The sequence below is a fragment of the Vombatus ursinus genome, unplaced genomic scaffold (assembly GCF_900497805.2).
Source record: "Vombatus ursinus unplaced genomic scaffold, bare-nosed wombat genome assembly UNPS02009770.1, whole genome shotgun sequence".
NCBI lineage: Eukaryota > Metazoa > Chordata > Mammalia > Diprotodontia > Vombatidae > Vombatus > Vombatus ursinus.
In genome coordinates, this window is record NW_020949548.1 from 17716574 (window position 1) to 17737182 (window position 20609).

Genomic DNA, 20609 nt, shown 5'->3' on the forward strand with positions numbered 1-20609 from the left:
AGGATGCTGCCCGCCGAAGAAGCCACCCCGGGGAACGCAACAAGCTCTAGAGGTCAGGAGCCATTTTCTTTTTTTTTTTTTTAAAGGTTTTGGCTAGGGCCCTTGAGGATGACCATATGTCACTGAATTTAAAACCCGAGGAGTTCATAACGACAACAGTGATGGCAGGAAGACAGCTCAGCCTTGAGCCGAGCGGCCGTCCCGCGTCCGCAGCCAAGAACCTCGACACCTCCCTTTCGGGCGCAGCCTCCAGAATGGCCGAAGAAGGCGAAGCTTCCGAGGGCACTCCCGCCACTCAGCGCGAGAGCGCCGCATGGCTTCCTGGGAGTTGTAGTCCTTTCCGTTAACTCTCGTTGTTTCTGTCACAGACGGTCGAGCCAGAGAACTACAATTCCCAGAGCGTTTCAGCTGGGGGGAGGGAAAGGACGAGCGTCGCGTCGGCGGCATGGGCGGAGCGCGGCGACGACGCTTGCTGAGGAGGCCCGGTTCGCCCCGCGATCCTGAGCGCCGCTGAGTTGGGACTGCGGCGGCTGGCTTTGGGTGCCGACGGTAGAGGCGGAGAGCAGTGGGCGGCCTCGGCGTTCCCCTTGGCAGGGTCGGCGGGAGGATGAGTGCGGCCCGAGAGTCCCACCCGCACGGAGTGAAGCGCTCAGCCTCCCCTGACGACGATGTAAATAACAATGGCGGGGGAGGGGGAAGGGGAAGGCCGGCTAACGAGGCCTACTCATCGGTCCGAGGCCCGGGCAGGGGCGGCTCTAGGGGAGGTGGGGGAAGGGGCGCCCCAGGCCTGGAAGTGGAACTGAAAGAAGGGGCTGAGGAAGAAGCGGCCCCCTTGTCTTTCCCCGGGGACGGGGGGAGGCGCTGAGAGCGACCCACATTTAATTTGGGCTGTGAGGGGTGAAGGGGTTCCCCACTCCGGCGGTCAGGGGCCCGGGCGCGTGCGCCACCGAGCTTTCCCTTTGTGGGAGGTGCGCGTCCTAGGCTCCCTGCCTGGGGGATGGGAGGGGGGGTGCAGGATTGACCCCCGTGAGCTCTCGTCCCAGCTGGGCCCCTGGGGAGGGGGGAAGGGACGGACGGAGCTCAGCTGTTAGGAGGGCAGCGAAGATCTCCAAGCACGTTTACAGCCAGTCTGGCATTGGGCTGCTAAGAGTTAACTCGTGAGAATGCACGAGCTCAGGATGTTGCATCTTTGTAGTCACTACGGGGGTGATGAGGCTTCTGACCGGCAACCGGGGAGCGAGCGGGACGGGAAACAACGCGCGGCTCCATCTGTCTTCCTCCCTGTGATCCATGGGCAGGGGTCTTTACGTTTAGTGCTTCCTTGCGCACTGTAAAACAGCTTGCTAACGCTTCTGTTTGTAACAGAGAGGCTATGCGATCTTCAGAGTAGGAAAAAATTAACTCGTCCGTCTCTCAGGGAAATGGGAAAGTGCGTATATTGTTTTGAAATTCTCAAAGAGGCTTGTAGTGAATAAAAAATGTTGGAGTAGGCAGGTGAGAATTTGTCGTGCTCTTTTAGTGCTATCTTTTAGATACATTTTGCCTAAAAGTGTGGGCACTGAAAGGAAGGTCACATTTATTTAGCAAACCAGATTAGAGGCTTGATTTTTAAAACTTGTTTTAAAAAGATTATTTTGATAATTTTACACCTTGCTGCCCTCTGCTTGTGCAAAAAAAGTCTTATGAGTTAATTTTCATTTTTAGAACCAAGATTCAGTACTTGGTGTAAATATTTCTATATTTTAGAATAGCTTGGCTACTATAGTAAAGAAAACTTTTCATCTTACCTTTTCAGTTTAATATATAATTGAACTATATATGATTCTTTAAGTTGGAATCATGGTTTTCGATTCGAAAATTTTGATGTCAGCTCAAAAAAGAGGCGTCGCCTACTATAAAATAACCATTGGTAAATGGAATTTGCTGAGTTACACCACTTAATGAAGCAGAATGTAAAAGATAGTCAAGTCAACAAGCATTTGTCCTGCGGAAGAGTGAATCAAGAAAGTGAAAAGTTGATCAGTTCTGTGATACTTAAGAAAATTTAGGCCTGGAATCTTACAAGCCTAAAGTTTGTTATGCTTTGATATTTTATAACAACTTATTATATCCCATAGTATCCTGTAAATGTCTAAACTTCATTTTAGGAAGATGGACTTTTGTTATTTGATACAATATATATTTTTAAGGAACCTTGACTAAAAATTGAATTACTGTAGAACAACAAAGTTTGCTAATTATAAACACATTCTTTAAAACCTACTTGATGAAATTAATTTATTCTTAATGTCAACCAGAAGTTAGACAACATCAGAGTCAACTAACAGTTTTTTATTGAGCACTCATTGTATGCAAAGTAAAGTAGTTTCATAGATTTGAAAAAGATGTCAGAATAGGCCCAAATTAGTTCAGCCATATAAAGCTAGAAGTACTTGCTGTTAGAATGGAAAGTAGAGGGACTGGTTCCAGGTGAGTTGAGTAGGTCAGGGAAATCTTAAAGGAATAGGTAAATTAATCACTTACGGGAGGGAAGATCACACGCAAAGCTAGGATGTCATAAAGCTAATATTAGGAGGACTGATGAAACAGTTTAACTAGAAGGAAGAATTTAAATCAATGTAATGATCAAGTGAAGTATGGGAGTAACTAGTTTGCAAGAGAAGTGGGGTAAAAGTGGCAACTTAGATGATCTTGAAGGATGTACTAAAGAGATGTGAGTGGCTGCATTTTCCATTTCCAGTCAGGAAAGTAAATAATATAACACTTTGGTTGAATTCTTGCTGTGTTGGTTCTAAAAGACTTCAGAGGAAGAATGAGTGTGATAATGATTAAAGATGATATGAGGTTAGAATTTGAAGATGATTCCCAAAAAGTGAGCCTACAGAACTGAAAGGATGTTGATTGTATTCATGGAAATAATAACATTAGAAAGTAGCCTTGGTTTAAGTAATGGGGGGGGCATATATATATATATATTTTTTTTTTCTTGTTTCTTTTGTTTAAAATTTGTTAAGCATTAGGTTTAGGGAAACTAAAGGATCAGAAATCACATCAAGAACTCAGGTGGGAATATAGATTTGGGAGTTACCTAACTCTAAGTGGTAGTTGAAACCATAGGAGTAGATGAAAAGGAATGAAAAAAGAACACTAAAAACAAAGGAAACTATCCATTGCATATGCAGTAAAACAGCATCACTAGTCAAAATTTAGTTTCAGTAATACTTTATTGAGTGTCTTTTGTGTCCAAGAAAAAGAGGAGGGGAGAGGGTACAAAAAAGTAAATGGCAGTCATTTCTTTTGATAGTACTTAAAACGAATATATTTGATTTTAAATAGTGATACACAAGCACTTACGTTCCCAGCATATTTGTTTATTCATTTGCATGGGTAAACTACATAGAAAATTTAGGCCATGTAAATCTAATATTTTTTTCCATTTCCAAGTACATGTTAATGTCATCCTTCCCCTTCCCCCCCACCTAAAAAAAAAAAGGCTCTAATCTCCTCATTTCTTGTCTAGATTGGATCTAGCAACTGGGAAGCAGCTGACCTGGGCAATGAAGAAAGAAAACAAAAGTTCCTAAGACTAATGGGAGCTGGAAAGGTGAGTATGGGGAGGGGGGGTGAAAATAACTTTAATTTTAAAAAATACAGTTTTTCAATGAAAATATATTTTAAAAAATATTACAAGGTGAAAACAGTTTGCTCAGAAGGAGAGAGGGGGCTGTTGTTCCCTATTCTGTTATTCTTTGTCACATTAACTAGTCAGAAATGTTGTCATCCTAAAATTTGGGGAGAAAACTAGCTGGCCTGAGAATGAGAGCCGTATCCATTATCTCCATATCTCAAATCCTGAGATTATTTGATTGGTAAAGGAAAGTGTGGCAGAAATGGTGAGGTGAGTCTACTGCTCTTTCCCAAGTGGCATACCAATATATTTTGTGAATGAATATACAGGTATATTTTGTGTAATGTTGACTCAACCATTGTTGGGGAGGGACATCCAGGTAGCATAGAGGATAGAGTGCTAGACTTTTGGGTCAGGAAGACCTAAGTTCAAATTCTGCCTCAGACACTTAACAGATAGGTGACCCTGGGAAAGTCTTTTAACTTCTGTGTGCCTCAGTTTCCTTATCTGTAAAATGGAGATGATAATAACATCCACCTCTCAGGGTGGTTAAGGATCAAATGAGATTTTATATATGTATATGTGCATATAATATATAGCATTTTGCAAATCTTAAAGTGCTACAGAAACATTAGCTATTTTTGACACATTATACCTAAATCCTACTTAACACTTCCAGTCATACAAATTAGATCGTGCTAATTTTACAAAAAGAAAGTTCTGAAAGCAATTTTCTTGCTTTACAATCATCTGGAAAGAAAGTCCCTTACTAGAAAACCTTCTCTGCACTCTGAACTTCCAAAGCATACCTTGTCAACCTTAAAAGGATGTCCCATAATAAAACTAGTGCTGCACCTGCCCCCATCACGTTCTTTCAAGAAGTTAAGTTTCATTGATGGCTTTCCCACTCCTTGAGTGATTACAAAGATGCTGTGCTCTACCACTATTCCTGTTGCTCCCAGGCATGCCTGTGCTTTCCCACTAACTTTTAAGGCAGGTGGAAAGATTACTAATCAAAATCCTCACTTCAGAATACAACCATTTCTTTCACTTTGGTTCTCCAGGTTCTCCTCAAAAGAAGTAGCAGCTCTCCATCTGACCTGCTTTGCTCAGCCTTTGCATAACAGACTACAAGGTAGATGGGCAACCAGGATAGGGAGGATGAGCTGGATCAGAGAATTAGATGGAAATGAAGTATGTAATAGATTTGTGATAAGTGGTACAGGTATATTAGTATTCTGGGAAATCTCAAATTTCCGCCCCGAGTTCATAAAATAATAGGTCCCAATAGCTAATAAAGCATCCAGTCAAGGAGTATTCTTTCCCTCCCCCTCCTCAAAAAAATTCCATCATAATCAACTTTAAAAAAAAAAAAAAGACAAGACATTTACTACTTGCCTAAAAATAACCTTCAGGGGCAGCTGGGTGGCGCAGTGGATAGAGCACCAACCCTGAGGTCGAGAGGACAGTCTATAAAAAATTAGATTCTAAAGCATATCAGTACCCTTTCTTTTCATCAAGAAAATCTTTCAATATTCGTATACCATTCTTCTGTATAAATTATAAACTAGGCCTTTGGGTAGTGTTAATTCAACTTCAACTTTTTTTTGTAGTTAACAGATACCATCTCATTGTGGGAGTGGGGGTAGGGGAAAGGAGGAGTGCAATAGCTGACATTTCCTTCTTTGGAATCTTTTCTTTTTGATATATGTTGAAAGTAATCTTTGAGCACCTTTAGAATTATGTTGCCTGCAAATCACTTTGGTATGTAGTGATCAGGTTCAGCCTCTCTTCCCAACGTACCTTAAGTACCATGTCCTCACTGGGTACTGAGGTAATCGAGCCATATCTAGTGGTTCACTGTTGTCATTGAGTTTGGCTTATGGTATAAACATTAGAAGATGTGTCCTGAGGGGTGGAGCCAAGATGGTGGAGTAAAAGCAGTGACTTGCTTGAGCTCTCCCCCAAACCCCACCAAATACCTATAAAAAAAGACTCTAAACAAATTCTAAAGCAGCAGAACCCACAAAAAGACAGAGCGAAACAAATTTCCAGCCCAAGACAGCCTGGCTATGGCGACCCTGGAACAGGCCTCAGAGGGCTGAATTGAGGGCAGCTGTGGCGGTTTCCAGACTTCTCAACCCAGGAACGCCAAAGACAACTTGGAAGGTCAGTGGGAAAAGTCTGTGTCAGTGGGGAGAGAGAGAAGCTGGTGGTCTCAGCTCCAGTCCCCAAGCTCGGCGGGGGCAGCGGCTGCCTCCTGAGCTTCTGGCCCACAGACTGAGGGGGAATAGAGTGGCTGATTAGAAAGGGGTTGCAGGGATCTCTCTGCTGGTGCGGGATTCTCTTGCTTTGCCCGTGCTTGGATCTGGGTCACAGTTCTGGGTAGCGGTCCTGAGGCAAGGAGGAGCCTAGCGTGGTGGAGCTGGTAGTGGCTTTGGAGAGGAAAGCCTCCTCACAGTTCCAAGACAGAAAAGAGTGCTCATAGACCAGAGCACAGGCCAGGAAAGGAGTAAACACCTCGCCCTTGATCATACCACCTTGGAAGAACTGAAAATTTACAGGTCCCTAGAAGTATCTCTGGACACAGCTGCACAAAACCCCTGAAGCTTGGGACAGTACATTCTCCACACTGGAAACAGACTCCTACCTTAACAAAGAGTTTATAACTCAAGTAATTGGCTGGGATCATGAGCAAGCAGTGCAAAAAGAGTCAGACTATATTATCTTACTTTGATGACAAAGAAGACCAAAACATACAACCAGAAGAAGACAATGAAGCCAAAGCCTCCAAGAAAAATAGGAATTGGTCCCAGGCTATGGAAGAGCTCAAAAAGGATTTTGAGAAGCAAGTAAGAGAAGTAGAGGAAAAACTGAGAATGATGCTAAAGGAGACCCAAAAATACTGAAGAAAATAACACCTTAAAAAATAGCCTAACTCAAATGGCAGAAGAGGTCCAAAAAGCCAATGAGAAGAATGCCCTTAAAAGCAAAATTAGCCAAATGGAAAAGGAAGTCCAAAAGCTTACTGAAGAAAATACTTCCTTAAAAATTAGAATGGAGAAATTGGAAGATAGGGACAACTTGAGAAATCAAGGCACTGTAACATTAATCAAAAGGAATGAAAAAATAGAAGAGAATGTGAAATATCTCATTGGAAAAACAACTGACCTGGAAAATAGATCCAGGAGAGAGAACTTAAAAATTGTTGGACTATCTGAAAGACATGATCAAAAAAAGAGCCCAGACATGATCTTTCAAGAAATTATCAAGGAAAACTGCCCTGATATTTTAGAACCAGAGGGCAAAATAGAAATTGAAAGAATCCACCAGTCACATCCTGAAAGAGATCCCCAAAGGAAAACTCCTAGGAATGTTGTAGCCAAATTCCAGAATTCCCAGGTCAAGGAGAAGATATTGCAAGCAGCCAGAAGAAAACAATTCAAGTATTGTGGAAACACAATCAGGATAACACAAGATTTAGCAGCTTGTACATTAAGGATCCAGAGGGCATGGAGTATGATATTCCAGAGGGCAAAGGAATTAGGACTACAACATAGAATCACCTACCCAGCAAAACTGAGTATAATCCTTCAGGGTAGAAAAATGGTCTTTCAATGAAATAGAGGACTTTCAAGCATTCCTGTGGAAAAGACCAGAGCTGAATAGAAAATTTGACTTTCAAATATAAGACTCAAGTGAAACATGGAAGAGGTAAACAGGAAAGAGAAATCATAAGAGATTTATTAAGGTTGAACTGTTTACATTCCTGCAGGGAAAGATGATATTTGTAACTCATAAGTTCTTTGTCAGTGTTAGGTAGTGGGAGGGAAAAAATTATATGTTTGTATAGGTAGATAGATAGAGGACACAGGGTGAGTTGAAGTTGAAGGGCTGATAACCTGGAAAATAAAATTAAGGGGTGGGAGAAGATTATACTAGGAGAAGGAGAAAGAAGGAGAATGAGGTAAAATATCTCACATGAAACAGACAAGAAAAGGCTTTTACAGTGGAGGGGAAATGGGGAAAGGTGAGGGAATAAATGAATCTTATTCTCATAGAATTTGGCTTAACGAAGGAATAAAATATACAATGGGATATGGAAATCTATCTTATTCTACAGGAAAATAAGGGGGGAAGGGGAGAAGAGAGCAGGGGGTTGATAGAGGGGAGGGGGTAATCAAAAGCAAACACTTCTGAGGAGGGACAGGGTCAAAAGGGAGACTAGAGTAAATGGGGGGTAGGATAGGATGAAGAGAAGTTTAGTTTTTCACAACAGGACTACTATGGAAGTGTTTTGAGTGACTACACATCTATAACCTGTATGGAGATGCATGCCTTTTCAATGAGGGTGGGTAGGGAGGGAGGAAGGGAGAAAATTTGTAACCCAAAGTTTTAAAAACATGTTAAAAATTAAAAAAAAAATGTGTCCTATTCCATATCTGGTTTGTTCTTCCAGTATATTAAGTCTCTTGAGGTAAGCTGACTTAGCTGTTTATTCTTTTTTAATTAGAAGGTTTTCTACTGTCAAGTGAGTCTATATTGCTGGTAATCTTACGTTATTTTCCATATAGTATTTGTAGATAAATATATGCCATAAAATTGATGTTGCCTTTACCTCCCATGTTTCTCTACTCTGCATGGTAAGGAAGCTGTTTGTTCTCAAAAGCAGTTTCAGAACTTTGAGCTGTCTCAGTGTAGCAGTTGTTTTGTGTTCATTTCTCTCCGAGAAATGGTGATAAATTGAGTCTATATTTTGCCATTGTCCATGTCCTATTTTTCAGAGTCAGGTTATTTGGAACTGATGTTGCATCTGCTGAAATTTATAATATTTTCAAATTTGGTATTTGCTTGAACTTTGCTCTAACCTAGTCAGTAATCTTTATGAACAGATAGCTAATTCACACATGACTACTCTATACATAATAAATTCTATTTAGGTACAACTTTATGTCTAATTTATAGCAAGAATATTTGTAGACATAGTCAGTTTTATTTTTTTGTGATGCCAGTTAATGCCTGCCACATCCAGAACCTTCTACTAGCTCTCTTTTTAAAGCAAAGTATTGATGGTATGTGGGAGTGAGACTTCTGAATAGTCTGCGTGTCTTTTGCCTCTTTGATGTCTTAATATCAGATCTTATTTTACCACATAGTGTTTTGCTATTTTCTCTTGATCCACCTTGTTAAAGTCCTCTGGTATCAGGCTTTGTGTTAGTTCAGTTTGGGGCATCTTTGTCAGGTTCTCTACTCAATTCTCTGTTGTAGATGTTAGCATAAATTGCAGCTATCCTGTGTTGATAATATTTGCTTATGTTTATCACGAACACTGCAAGACAAAATGACTGACTGTCCTTTGAAATTGTGTCTTGTTGTCTTTGGACAAATAGTAAAACCAACTCCTTTATTTGTTTCTCTGAGGAAAACTGAGAAGTCTTTCCCACTGATCTATAACTTGTTTATATATTCCATTTTTAGTTAAAGTAAGATTATCAATATGAATATAGTTTGGTTGCTGATATTTGTCAGTTATTGGTTTAAAAATTACAGATTAAGGGTATAAATAGTAAAATAAATGTTTTTAGACAGACTAGAGCTATATTATTCATAGCACTTTTTGCCTCCTCTTCTCCCACTGTCACTTTAGAAGCATAAATAGGCCATGAAGACCAAAGCCCATTTTGTATTTTTATCCATTTGTGGTTAGCCATAAAAGAAAAAAAAATAATCTGCTTGTGGTAAGCCTTCTTGTAGATAGTTTTACATTAGACCTGTATTTGAAACCTTTCCATCTTGGTAAAACCTACCAAAACGTGTAGTATGCAATAGCCTTCAAAAACCCAGGGTCATCTCTGTCATAATGAGGCACCAGAGTAGGAGTTTTCTGGACCGAGAAAAGATCATTTAACAAAAAATGCGAAACCACATAGAAAAAACTAAAAACCCGCAAGGGAATGGCCAAAAAAATGTGGTCAGTGATTGATGGACTAAACCCTGAATGTTTAAAAAAAAAAAAAAAAAAAACCTTGAGCAAATTGATTAGTGGATAAGGAGAGACAGAATAAAAGATTTGGACAGTAGGATAATTAAGCTGAACTTCAGATCAATTCTAGAGAGTATCAATATATGGTATTGATTTTAAAGGCTAGCAAAGACAGTATTAAAAAAGAAAACCTCATTTTACTGCAATATATTTAAGTTTTCATTAATTATAACCAAGCAAGTTTTGTTACATATGCAAAGTAGGTTTAATATTAGGGGAAAACTGTCAATAATACATCATTAACAAGAGCATTTCTGAAAATCATAAAGTCAAAGAAGTTGATGCAGTGCAAGCCTTTAATAAAATCTTACATTCACAAGTATTCTCATTTTTACCACAGTTTAACACAAAAGTAGAAATATAAGCAATCTCATTAAAACAGAGAAAGAGGATTAGAGAGATTAACTTTGGAAATGAGGTCAAAATATTATCAGGTGACTTAAAATAGTATACCTAGAAAAATCAGTATTAATAATAAATGAGTAAGCAAGATTGCACTATTTTAAAAAATCATTCTCATACCTCATTGGATCCCTGAACTCATCAGTGTCAGTATTTCCTCTCCAAAAAAAGGCCAAATGACAGCCCCTCCATACCATCTCGGGCTGAACAGAATTTATCCACATCATCTAGCAAATTCTTCATAGGCCAAATACCCAGGGCACTCCACATACTCCAGATCTCTTGATATAGCACGGATATGAATGGAGCACTGGGGCTCTCTGGTTAACCTTACTCTCCCTATATGTCATTCCCATTCTTGAGCAAGATTTTCCAGGTAAGAGGAAACACTTTTCAGCAACAATGCCAGAAGTCAGTAAACATTAAAGAATTAACTGGCACACATGATTGTATAATAACTATATAAAGCTCCACCAATACAAATCACAAGTCCTCTGTTGCTTCGCTAGTAACATTTATCACCCCATGTGAGGCCAGCTGATAATGAGCCCCTCTTCCAGAGTTTGTGCTTCATGGTAATTCCATCGTGGGGAATGGACCCTGAGGGTCCTACAGAAAGAGGGGGGAGGTTCGGGGAAGCTATCCATTCAAAGGTTTTTATAACAACAGTATTGGTAATCGAAAGAGGAAAAAACCCTGGCAGAAGCCTATATGTCCTAAGAGTAGGAGTTAAATAGTGGTAGAGTAATTAGATTAGAATGCTAAGATACAACTGATAGATAGGAATATGAGAAGTGTGTTGTTTATGAAATAAAGTAAAATGAGAACAGTACATGCTGTAACTATGTTAAAAGAAATATGGGAATAAATGGACAAAGAAATAGAGAGATAGAAGCAACTTGAAGAAGCAACTGAAAAGTAGATATAATAATAAATCTCCAGGAGAGTATTAGTTAGCCCAGTTAGAGGTCAGAACTATTTAGCAAGTGCCTGTATACAGAGAAGGGAAACTGTTTATTATTGTTTTTTAGTTGTATTGTAAACTTACACCACCAACAAAGGCCAGTAGTCAAATAAACACATAATAAGAAATGAGAAATTGTTGTTTAGTGTGTAGTGTTTAGTTGTAAATCAGTGAGATCTGGCTTCAGATCCCATTCTTGTAAGCTCTATGACCATAGGAGTTTCCTATACTTATTGAACCACAGATCCTTTACATATTCACGTAATAAGAAATATAATTTTGCGTAACCTTTAATGTTGGGTGAAGGTGAAATTATTAAATTAACAGACAACTCCATAGTTTATGTGATAGTTTTTATATCCATGAGAAATAAACATTACAAGTAATGAAGTATTATTATGGGATCCCCTAAGGCAGAAAAAATAAATAACAAAAAGGAGAAAAGCTTAGTATATAGCATCATTTCCCTTAAGTGGCATTGTTGGGAAGTAAAATGTTTTTGATTAACAACATACTGCAAGTTGAACTGTTTAAGCTTTGAAACTGCCCATAAGTAGTTAGGCTGTCGGAGCCTATATCTCCAGAGCAAATCAAAGTATATAGCATGCACCAATATGTTGATTAATATTGCAGCTGTATACTTTAGAGCGTCACTTTATCATATATTGATCTTTCTCTTATTCAGGGTGCCAATCTTTCAAAAGAAGCATCATGAAAATAGAAAGCTAAAGTATGTGGTAACATAAGCAAAGTTAGATAAATATGGAAGAGGAGAAAATTAGGGAAAAACTTTAGAAGATTGAGAAGACAGGAATTTAAAAACTCCAGAAACTATTAGTAAGAGAGTTTTCATAACGTTGAATCAAAGTGACTGTATAGGGAGGTTTAAAGAATGTCAGGAAGAATGTAAATCAAAGTGTTTGTGGGGTTTTTTTGTTTTGTTTTAGCTCATTGGTTTTTTCTTCGTGTTAAATCTGTGGTTTTAACATGTTGGATATAGATTTTAAAAATTCTGGTGCCTCAGGTTTTTTTTGTTTTGTTTTCTCTACTTACCTGTCTTCACAACCTGACCTCTGCCCACTCAATGTCCTTGCACTTCTTGCTCCATCCATAACTGCTCTGAGGACATTCCACCTCTGCCTTTACACTGGTTCTCCCACGTAAATGCAGTGAGTTCCCTCCTCTCCTCTGCCAGACCCCACTCAAGTAGCACCTGATGCCACCAGCTGCTAGTAACTCCCAAAACTACCTTCTCCCCCCCTCCACCCGTTTTTTGGAATTCTGTATATAGTTTGGTGTATACTTGTTATTTCCCTCAATAGAATCTAAGGTCAGGGACTTTTCATTTTTATCTTTTTATTCCCATCACTTCATGCAGTGCCTGTCACATAGGCACACTTAATGAAGTACAAATGAGGGGGTTGGACTGGGTAATTTAAGGTATCTGTTTTAGTTCCTGTGAAGAGGGAAGGGGACAAGCATTAAGTGCCTACTATGTGCCAGGGGCTGCCCTTAGCACTTTACAGATCTCTCATTTAGTCCTTATTACAACCCTGGGAGGTGAGTGCTCTTGTGATCCCCATTTTACAATTCAAGAAAGTAAGGCAGACAGGTTAAGTGACTGTGCAGGGTTGCACAGCTAGTAAGTGTCTGAGGTTTATTTGAACTCTGGTTTTCTTTGACTCCAGGCCCAGAGCTTTATCCACCAAACTACCTCTGGAGCTATGACCTTAAGAACAGTTTGGGAGATTGTAGGTAAAATCATTGTGCTTAACTCGTTTTTAATATTCTCTACTCTTAGAAGAAAAGATTTAACTTTTGGTAGACAGAGCTGGTCTGCAGACTATTAGGGTTCTGTATGCCTATGACCAAAATTCATTCAAAAATCTTCCAAAGTAGATTTGTATGTCTCACTCAGCGTTTAAAAACTTAAAATCAAAACACTTAAGATATTTTTTTGAATGTAGATTTTGGGGGCTTCTAGCCAGTCAAAAGGCTCTCTCTAATTACATGGGGGATTCTAAGCAATTTCAGATTTTGTTATGTATCAGAACACAGTTGTGGACATCAGAAGCTTTTTAATCCTCGTGGGATGTATATGTATAAAAATTATTTTAACAACTTCTAATTTTCCATCTTTTAAATAGAAAGAACACACTGGCCGTCTTGTTATAGGAGATCATAGGTCAACATCTCACTTCAGAACAGGTAAGAATGTACAATATAATTAAAGTAAGATGTTTAAATGTAGTAATATCAAAAGTTTGTAACTTCTAATAGTGTGAATTAATTGGATCTGGTGACTGTGGAATTCAACCAAAGCACAGTTCCTTTTTAATTTTTTTTTTTTTTAATATAAAAAGGTAGGTGTTGGTTATGCTTCAATTTTGTTTCTGTTATTTTGCCACTCTGGTATATTTATCCTCCTTTTTTCCCCCCCCCACTGGGCAGTGGGGTTAAGTGACTTGCCCAGGGTCACACAGCTAGTAAGTGTCAAGTGTCTGAGGCCAGATTTGAACTCAGGTCCTCCTGACTCCAGGGCCAGTGCTCTATCCACTGCGCCACCTAGCTGTCCCCTAATATTTATCCTTCTTAATAAGATCGTATTGTTGGTTTTTACCTGCATAAAGATTTTCACTCTGTCATTATGGAGATTTCTTGCTTTCTTTTGCCGTTATATTAGTACTTATAATTATGGTAGTCATAATAAATTAATAAGATCATGGATTCAGAGCTGGCAGTCACCTTAGGAACCATCTGATCCAACATTCTGAATTTACATATGAGAAAATCTAAGCCTAAAAAGGTACAGTGACTTGCCCAAGATCATACAAGTGATGGATAGGGTTGGATCCGAGATCTTCTAGCGAAACCTTTCCACCATGCCATCTGCCTGCCAACAAATTGGATTAGTCTCCCAATCAGGAGTCTAGAATTAAAGTCCAAAGAAAATCCCTAAAAATACTCAAGAAATTAATATGATTTTCAGGTTTCGGGGGGAAAAATTGCTTTGTTAAAATTGTAGCTTGAGTTTTGACTTGAGGGAGACCACTGAAAAATGAGAGGCAGGTACTCGGATGAAGGAGTACAGACAGTTCTTGCTTTGAAGTGAAGCATTCCACAGACCTTTATGTAAAGCAATTTTTACATAATATGAATTTGCCCTTGGAAATGGGGAAGGTGAAGATGGAGGGAGACAGGCAGGAGACCCACATGTCCATGAATGAGGGGGTTGGCACACAGTTTAGGACAAATGGGGGCTGGGGACAGAGAAGCTAGAGCAGGAGGTGGAACACATGGGGGCCTGGTTGGAACCAAGAGAAAGAACAAGGGGGGATGGGGGCAGATACAGACAGGAGAAGCTGGGACACATGCTGGAGCCCTCTCAGCTTGGTAGTCGCAAGCACTTCAGTTGCACTTTCACTTGGAGAAGTGTTTTGTTGTTGTTTTTTTTGCTTTTTTTTTTTTTTAAGGGGGGGGGGTTTTTTAAGGTTTTTTTGGGGGGGGGGGTGGAGCACCAAGCCAAGGGGCAGAAGCAGAGAGAACACAGTATTATATGGTAAAGTTAACATTGGTACTTTTTTGGAATGTGAATTTCTTTCAGAATTCTTTATGTAAAGTTGAATATGTGTAGACCAAGAACTGTCTATATTCCATTTGTAATAAAAAGTTATTTTGAATCACTGGTCCTACTACTTAATATGTGTGGCTGGGACTAAATTATTTAGCCTCTCTAGGCCTCAGTTTGCTCATCTGTCAAATGAATAGGTTAAACTAGATGATTTCCAAAGTCTTTTATAACCCTAAATCCTGTGATTTTTTCTCATTTAAAATTGCTCTTTAAATAAAAAATTTTTAGCTTCACACTGCAAGAACACTTGAGTATACCAGTTGTTTAGCTTTGAAAAGGTTCTAGTTCTTGATCTTTCTTAGAGAAGGTACAGGGTTTAGCTGCTTATATTCTTTTAAACTGAGAACTTTGTGAGTCAAGCAAATAGTAAGGACACGGAAGTTGATTGTTGTTTGGGTTACTGAAGCAAGAAATTCCCTTTATAGTTTAATATATAAAAATGGGTATTAGTGTTATGTGTTATATGTGTTAACTTACTACAATAAACTTTAATGCAGAGAAGCCATAAGGGCATAACACTTGACAAGTTGGTCCTTTTTCACTAGGTGATCTGCACCCTTGATGAAACGTATTTCAGTGTTTTCATCGAGTGGAAGGAATTCTGGAGTTTAGGGGATATGTAAGGCAACTTATTGACAGTTGAATTTTCAGAAGAAAATATACATTAACTTAACTTCCTGCCCTTACCTCTTTCATTTTTTTTTAATCAGAAAAAGGTAACTCAGAGTATTGTTCTGAGACCATGCAACCTTATGATGTCTGGCTTGCCTGGTTAGAATTATTGGGTTGAACACTTTGAAATTGAGAATATTGGTTCCAACAATTAGTCGCCAATATAGACATTGAGTACTTTGATAGTCCAGTTTGAGCCTTTTGATCTCTTGGGTAAATTCTTGTGGAGTTCAAATACATCCATGAAGTTAAAATGATTAAATCATAACTTTTAAAAATCAGCCCTGTATATTAGAGTGATCTGTATTATGGTTGTTTTGTGTAATCAAATGTTTTTATTAATTTAACTGAAACATAACCAAAGTACACTGGACATGCAGGGGAAGAAGATAAGAAAATGAATGAAGAGCTGGAGTCACAGTATCAGCAGAGTATGGACAGTAAATTATCAGGGAGATATCGGCGACATTGTGGCCTCGGCTTCAGTGAGGTAGTGATTAACTTATTTTCATTCATTGGAAAGACGTCATCTAAATAGAATTGATGAGTGTTGATCATTACTCACCTGGGGATTGAAGGACTGTTTGAACAGCCTAACATGATAAGTTACTATTTTTTAACAAATGAGTTCCTGCCCTCAGATGCTCTCGAGCAGTGATATGAAATGAGTAGAAATGGCCTCTCCACCATACTTAAGGATCCTTGCAGGCCACATATTGACTTAGAAAACCACACACATTTACATGTGTATCAGCACATTAAAATCTGATAGCTACGTTTTAGTCAGGTTTGGGCTTTACTCTGGAGGACTGTGGGCCATACACGGCCCTTGTGTATTTAACACAAGATAATTTAAAATAAGACTTTCTTTATGCTGAATTCTGCTTTATAACAATATATATTCAAGCTTTAGTATATGTGCTTTCTAAACGTAAGCCAAATATAATGTGTTCTGGTAATTTTAAAAATTTGAACTTTGTTCTAGAACAGAGGTGTCATGTTCTCCAACAGAGTGCAGCCAGAACCAGATTGAAATGTAATTGAGAAATAGTTACAAAATAAATAAAAATACAGTAGAACATAGGTAATTTTACCATATATAGTTTTCTAAGTCAATATATGCTCACAGAAAGCCTTAATTAGTCCTGTTTTCTGTTTCAGTTTGACACTACTGCTCTAGATAAACCCTTCACCCACAAATTAGATAAGATTTTTTTTTAATTGGCTAATGAAGGCTCCATTTTGTTTGTCTTTTGTCCCTTTCATGTAACTTTGGGTTTCACATTAAGAAATCCTCAATATTATTTTAAAATTGATGGAGTTTAACAGTGATATATCTGTTAAGGTCCCTTGACTTAATAACTACTGTTAAATTACCAGAAAGTAACATTGTATGCAAAAGGTTTTATTAGAATAATTAAGCTAAAGTTAATCTTTTTTTTGCCCTTAAAACCATGTAGAATGGGATAATAACTTTGAAAAAGGAAAGTAAGTTAAATCTTTCACAGAGACTAGATCCTTTACTTCTTTCAGGCTTTTTAGATTCCTGTGTTGAGTCATCTAAAACAAGATCTCATTATGAAAAGGGCATACCTCTTTTATTTTTAGTTAGAGGATCCTGATGGGGAAGGTGATGCTGCTGGAAATGATGATGACGATGACGACGATGATGATTCACCTGACCCTGAAAGCCCAGAGGACTCTGAAAGCGATTCAGAGTCTGAGAAAGAAGAATCTGCTGAGGAGCTGCAATCTGCTGAACAGCCAGAGGAAGTGGAGGACCCCAAAGTGAAGAAGGATGCGAAAAGCAATTACAAAATGATGTTTGTTAAATCCAGTGGTTCATAACTTCCAAGTGTGTGATTAGTCTTTGTATTCAAAGTAAGCCTTATTGTTATAATGCACAGTGGAGGACTGCTTCTACAGCACAGACCTTTGTATTATAATTTTAAAAAAAGGCCCTTCTTTTAAATAATTACTAAGAGTGTTTGCTTTCAGATGCCATGGATTACAATTTTATGGGCATGATTATATCCATTTTTGTAAAATATAAGAGTTGCATTGTACAAAAGACAAATAAATATGATTCCCAGCTTCCTTTCACATTATCATCATCTACCCTCTAAATAACTACTCCCCCCCCTTTTTTAAGTCCCTCCTAATGAAATTATGTGGGGAATATTGTTGAAACTTCTTAGTACTATTTTGTGGGTGTTTGTTTTTGACAGCTGTATGTTCCATTCTTTTTTTTATTATTTTTGTCCCTAATGTTTTCACTTATAAAAGTTAATTTGATAATGTGATGGTGCGTTTATGAGAAAAATACCTCTTTAATTATAATACTTTGATGTAGTGGAACTGTTCATCATGGAAATATCTCCTGGCATTGATATATTATAATTATTATTACTAGCTGGCAAAAAGAATGGGTCTTTAGTTTATTGTTATTTTTCTGCTCTACTCATGAGCCCAAAGAATCATGGCAGTAGATACTATTAGGCTGGGATAACACTGTGCTATCCACACTGAAGGGTTTGGGGTATTTTGGTTTGTTTTTTTGTTTTTGTTTTTGTTTTTTATTACCATAAGTAATGGTCCTTTACAGCAAGTTGACCCAGTACCATTATACAATACAGTGTATTGTATAATGTAACACATTTTGTAGTAGTAAATTATATGACACCGGATTAAGTGATCAGGGAAACAAAATTAATTTCTTTTGAAAGGAATAAGTGCAAAATTAAATTGGTTGATTATTTTAAAGTCACGGGAGGAAAAGATGTTTCCACTATTTTCTTATCATCCCTCTTTTGTCATTCTCTAAAACTTACAGCATCTCAGAGAATTTGATAAAGCTTTACCATGCAAGACACTGAAAGCAGTATGTCCTCTTCCAATTCTGTTGCCTGGACTGTGTTTTTTGTTTGAAGTTCTTTTCTGATTTCATTGTTACTTCTCTTGTGAGGTTAGAGTACCCTAATTTAGAAATAATAGTTTGCATTTTTCATGCATTTACAATTAAGAAGCCCTTTGACACGATGTCATCATCTTGAAATAATCTTGTGAGATAGATAATTAAATATTTTACAGCTGGGGAAACTGAAGCCTAGCAAGGCAATTTTCCCCTCTTGGAGTTAATGGTAGGGACTTGGTCCACAGCTTTCTGTTGTATCTCCCTATTAGCAACTTACCTAACCAGTAAATGAGAGGTCAGTCAGTATAATGTGAAAGTAGCTAAAACAAATTTATTTAATTGGCTATTTTCATAACAGGATTTTGGCCCTTTTTTTTTTCTTGTTTTAGCTGAAAATTTAACAGTCCATTTGAGATATTTGTATGTCACTATCGGTCACATAGGGATACTTATAAGAAGAGATACCTTAGTAATTCCAACTTGAATCTATGGGCATAGTTACCATCTTTAAGTGACTTGTTTTGTGTTCTCCCCCAGATATTGCTGGGTGGCACAGTGAGTGGAGTACTGGACTGGAGTCAGGAAGGAGTTCAACTCTAGCCTCAGATACTAGTTGTGTGAACCTGGGCAAGTCACTTAACCTCTGCTTGCCTCGGTTTCTTCATTTGTAAAAAGGAGATAACACTAGCATACGTCACAAGGGATATTGTGAAGGTCAAATGAATTAACATTTGTAAGGTACTCAGCACAGTGCTTGGCACATGGTTGGCATTTAATAAATGCACGTTCCCTTCCCTACCCCTGTGGGCTCTGCCACCTACTTGCTGAATAATCTTGGCAAATTACTTCACTTCCCTGGTCTCTAGCATCCCTCATGTAAAATGAAGTTAGATTAGATCAGTGGTGTCAAACTCACATAGAAAAGCAGGGACAGGGGTACACTCACTTGGACATAAGGTTCCTCAGGTCCCCATGTTGATATAGAAAACCATATATTAGTGTTATCTATGTATTTTTATTTTAAAAATATTTCCCAGTTACATTTGAATCTGGTTCAGTGCAGGCTGTGTGTTTGGCCTCTCTAGACTAGATGACTCCAAGGGTCCCTTTCAGGTCTAAAGTTCTATGATTTACTTTTCACATATTTAAATTTTATACTGATATAAAAAAGTTTTCTTTGGTATTTCAAAAGGTCTGTGGATTGTTTGATCAATGTAGTTTCTTCTGCCACCGATAGATCTCTGCCCCTCTGTATATGTTCTATGAGTTGATGTGACCAACTTTCTTGGAAGTCACCTTGTGGCCAATCGTATGCTTGTGAGCTGGTTGGTGGCTGGGTAATAGCCATCCGCTGAGACAACCTTACATTCCCACTACAATAAGCAATCTTTGGTGAAGGTCACACAGCCAATATGACTTTAAATCCAGGCCAGCGGCCCCTTTGCTGCTTTTACTGAGCCATGGTCACTGAAACGGAGAGAACGAAATAGCAGCTCATAATGAAAAAAATGGGGGCTTCAGTAAACTGTAAGCTCAGGGTGGTGGCCAGAATGGGATAGAACTTTAGGCTGCTTAGCTAGGGTCCAAAATGATCAGGTTGTAATCCCTCTGTACCCCTGTCAGAACATATCTGTAGTGCTGAGTTTCAGGAGGAAGATTTGACAAGTATCTCCAAAGGGGACTAGTATGGGTGAGAGGACTTCACTTTCAGTTGGAGGGCTTAAAGACAAAGGGAATCTTTGACATGTAAAGGGTTGTTGTGTAAGAGGATTAAACGATGTGGCATCGGCATGAACTAGGCTCCTTTGTGTTCTGAACCACTTTGGCAGTCTAGTGAAGCCTTTTACACCCGTTCTATAGAGTTGTTAAAAATATTAAATTCAGACCCCATGGTAAGAATTGTGGCTCCCTGCCTTTGGGACCTTGCACCCCAGTAAGGAAGGGGAAGGGCAAAGCATGCACAGGTGAATGTTAAGCAAAGGAGGGATCCAGACAAAGCGTTCTAGGACAATTGAAGAGGGGGGGACACTCACCTGGGGACATTAGAAAGGTGGAATAAGGGTACTTGTGAATTCCGAATCCTAAGGAGCAAGGTACAGTCCTTGCAGAGGGCTGGCTGATTGTATATGTGCCACAGGTTTCTGGGCATGCGAATATGAATTGTAGCAAATCCATGAAGTTTCTTGCAGACAGTAGCGGGTGCTAGTTAGACTGCTTTCTTTCCTCTTAGATTCTTCCAGGAGCTGGCTTACAAATGGGAAAGTCCTCCCCATGGGGAGCCACAGCCTAACCTTAGATGGGACATAGCCAGTAGTCTGAAGGGCCATGGGCACCCCTTGTCCTTAGTGGCTTCAT

At 38.9% G+C, this 20609-nt stretch overlaps 1 protein-coding gene across 1 annotated transcript; it reads left to right on the plus strand.

The window, feature by feature from the left end:
* The first annotated feature begins 488 nt into the window (after positions 1 to 488).
* Positions 489 to 19445, plus strand: CUNH11orf58 (chromosome unknown C11orf58 homolog). Its single transcript, XM_027852654.1, has 5 exons — positions 489 to 670; positions 3521 to 3604; positions 13185 to 13245; positions 15721 to 15830; positions 16949 to 19445. The coding sequence occupies exons 1-5, from the start codon at positions 608 to 610 to the stop codon at positions 17186 to 17188; spliced, it is 558 nt and encodes a 185-aa protein (XP_027708455.1). The 5' UTR covers positions 489 to 607; the 3' UTR covers positions 17189 to 19445.
* Positions 19446 to 20609: the final 1164 nt, after the last annotated feature.

Bases quoted from the DNA above. Each gene is read 5' to 3' on its own strand.
- CUNH11orf58 (XM_027852654.1), top strand. From the start codon at position 608: ATGAGTGCGGCCCGAGAGTCCCACCCGCACGGAGTGAAGCGCTCAGCC. The intron at 3,605-13,184 runs GTGAGTATGGGG...TCTTTTAAATAG, and splicing joins GACTAATGGGAGCTGGAAAG to AAAGAACACACTGGCCGTCT. The intron at 13,246-15,720 runs GTAAGAATGTAC...CTGGACATGCAG, and splicing joins AACATCTCACTTCAGAACAG to GGGAAGAAGATAAGAAAATG.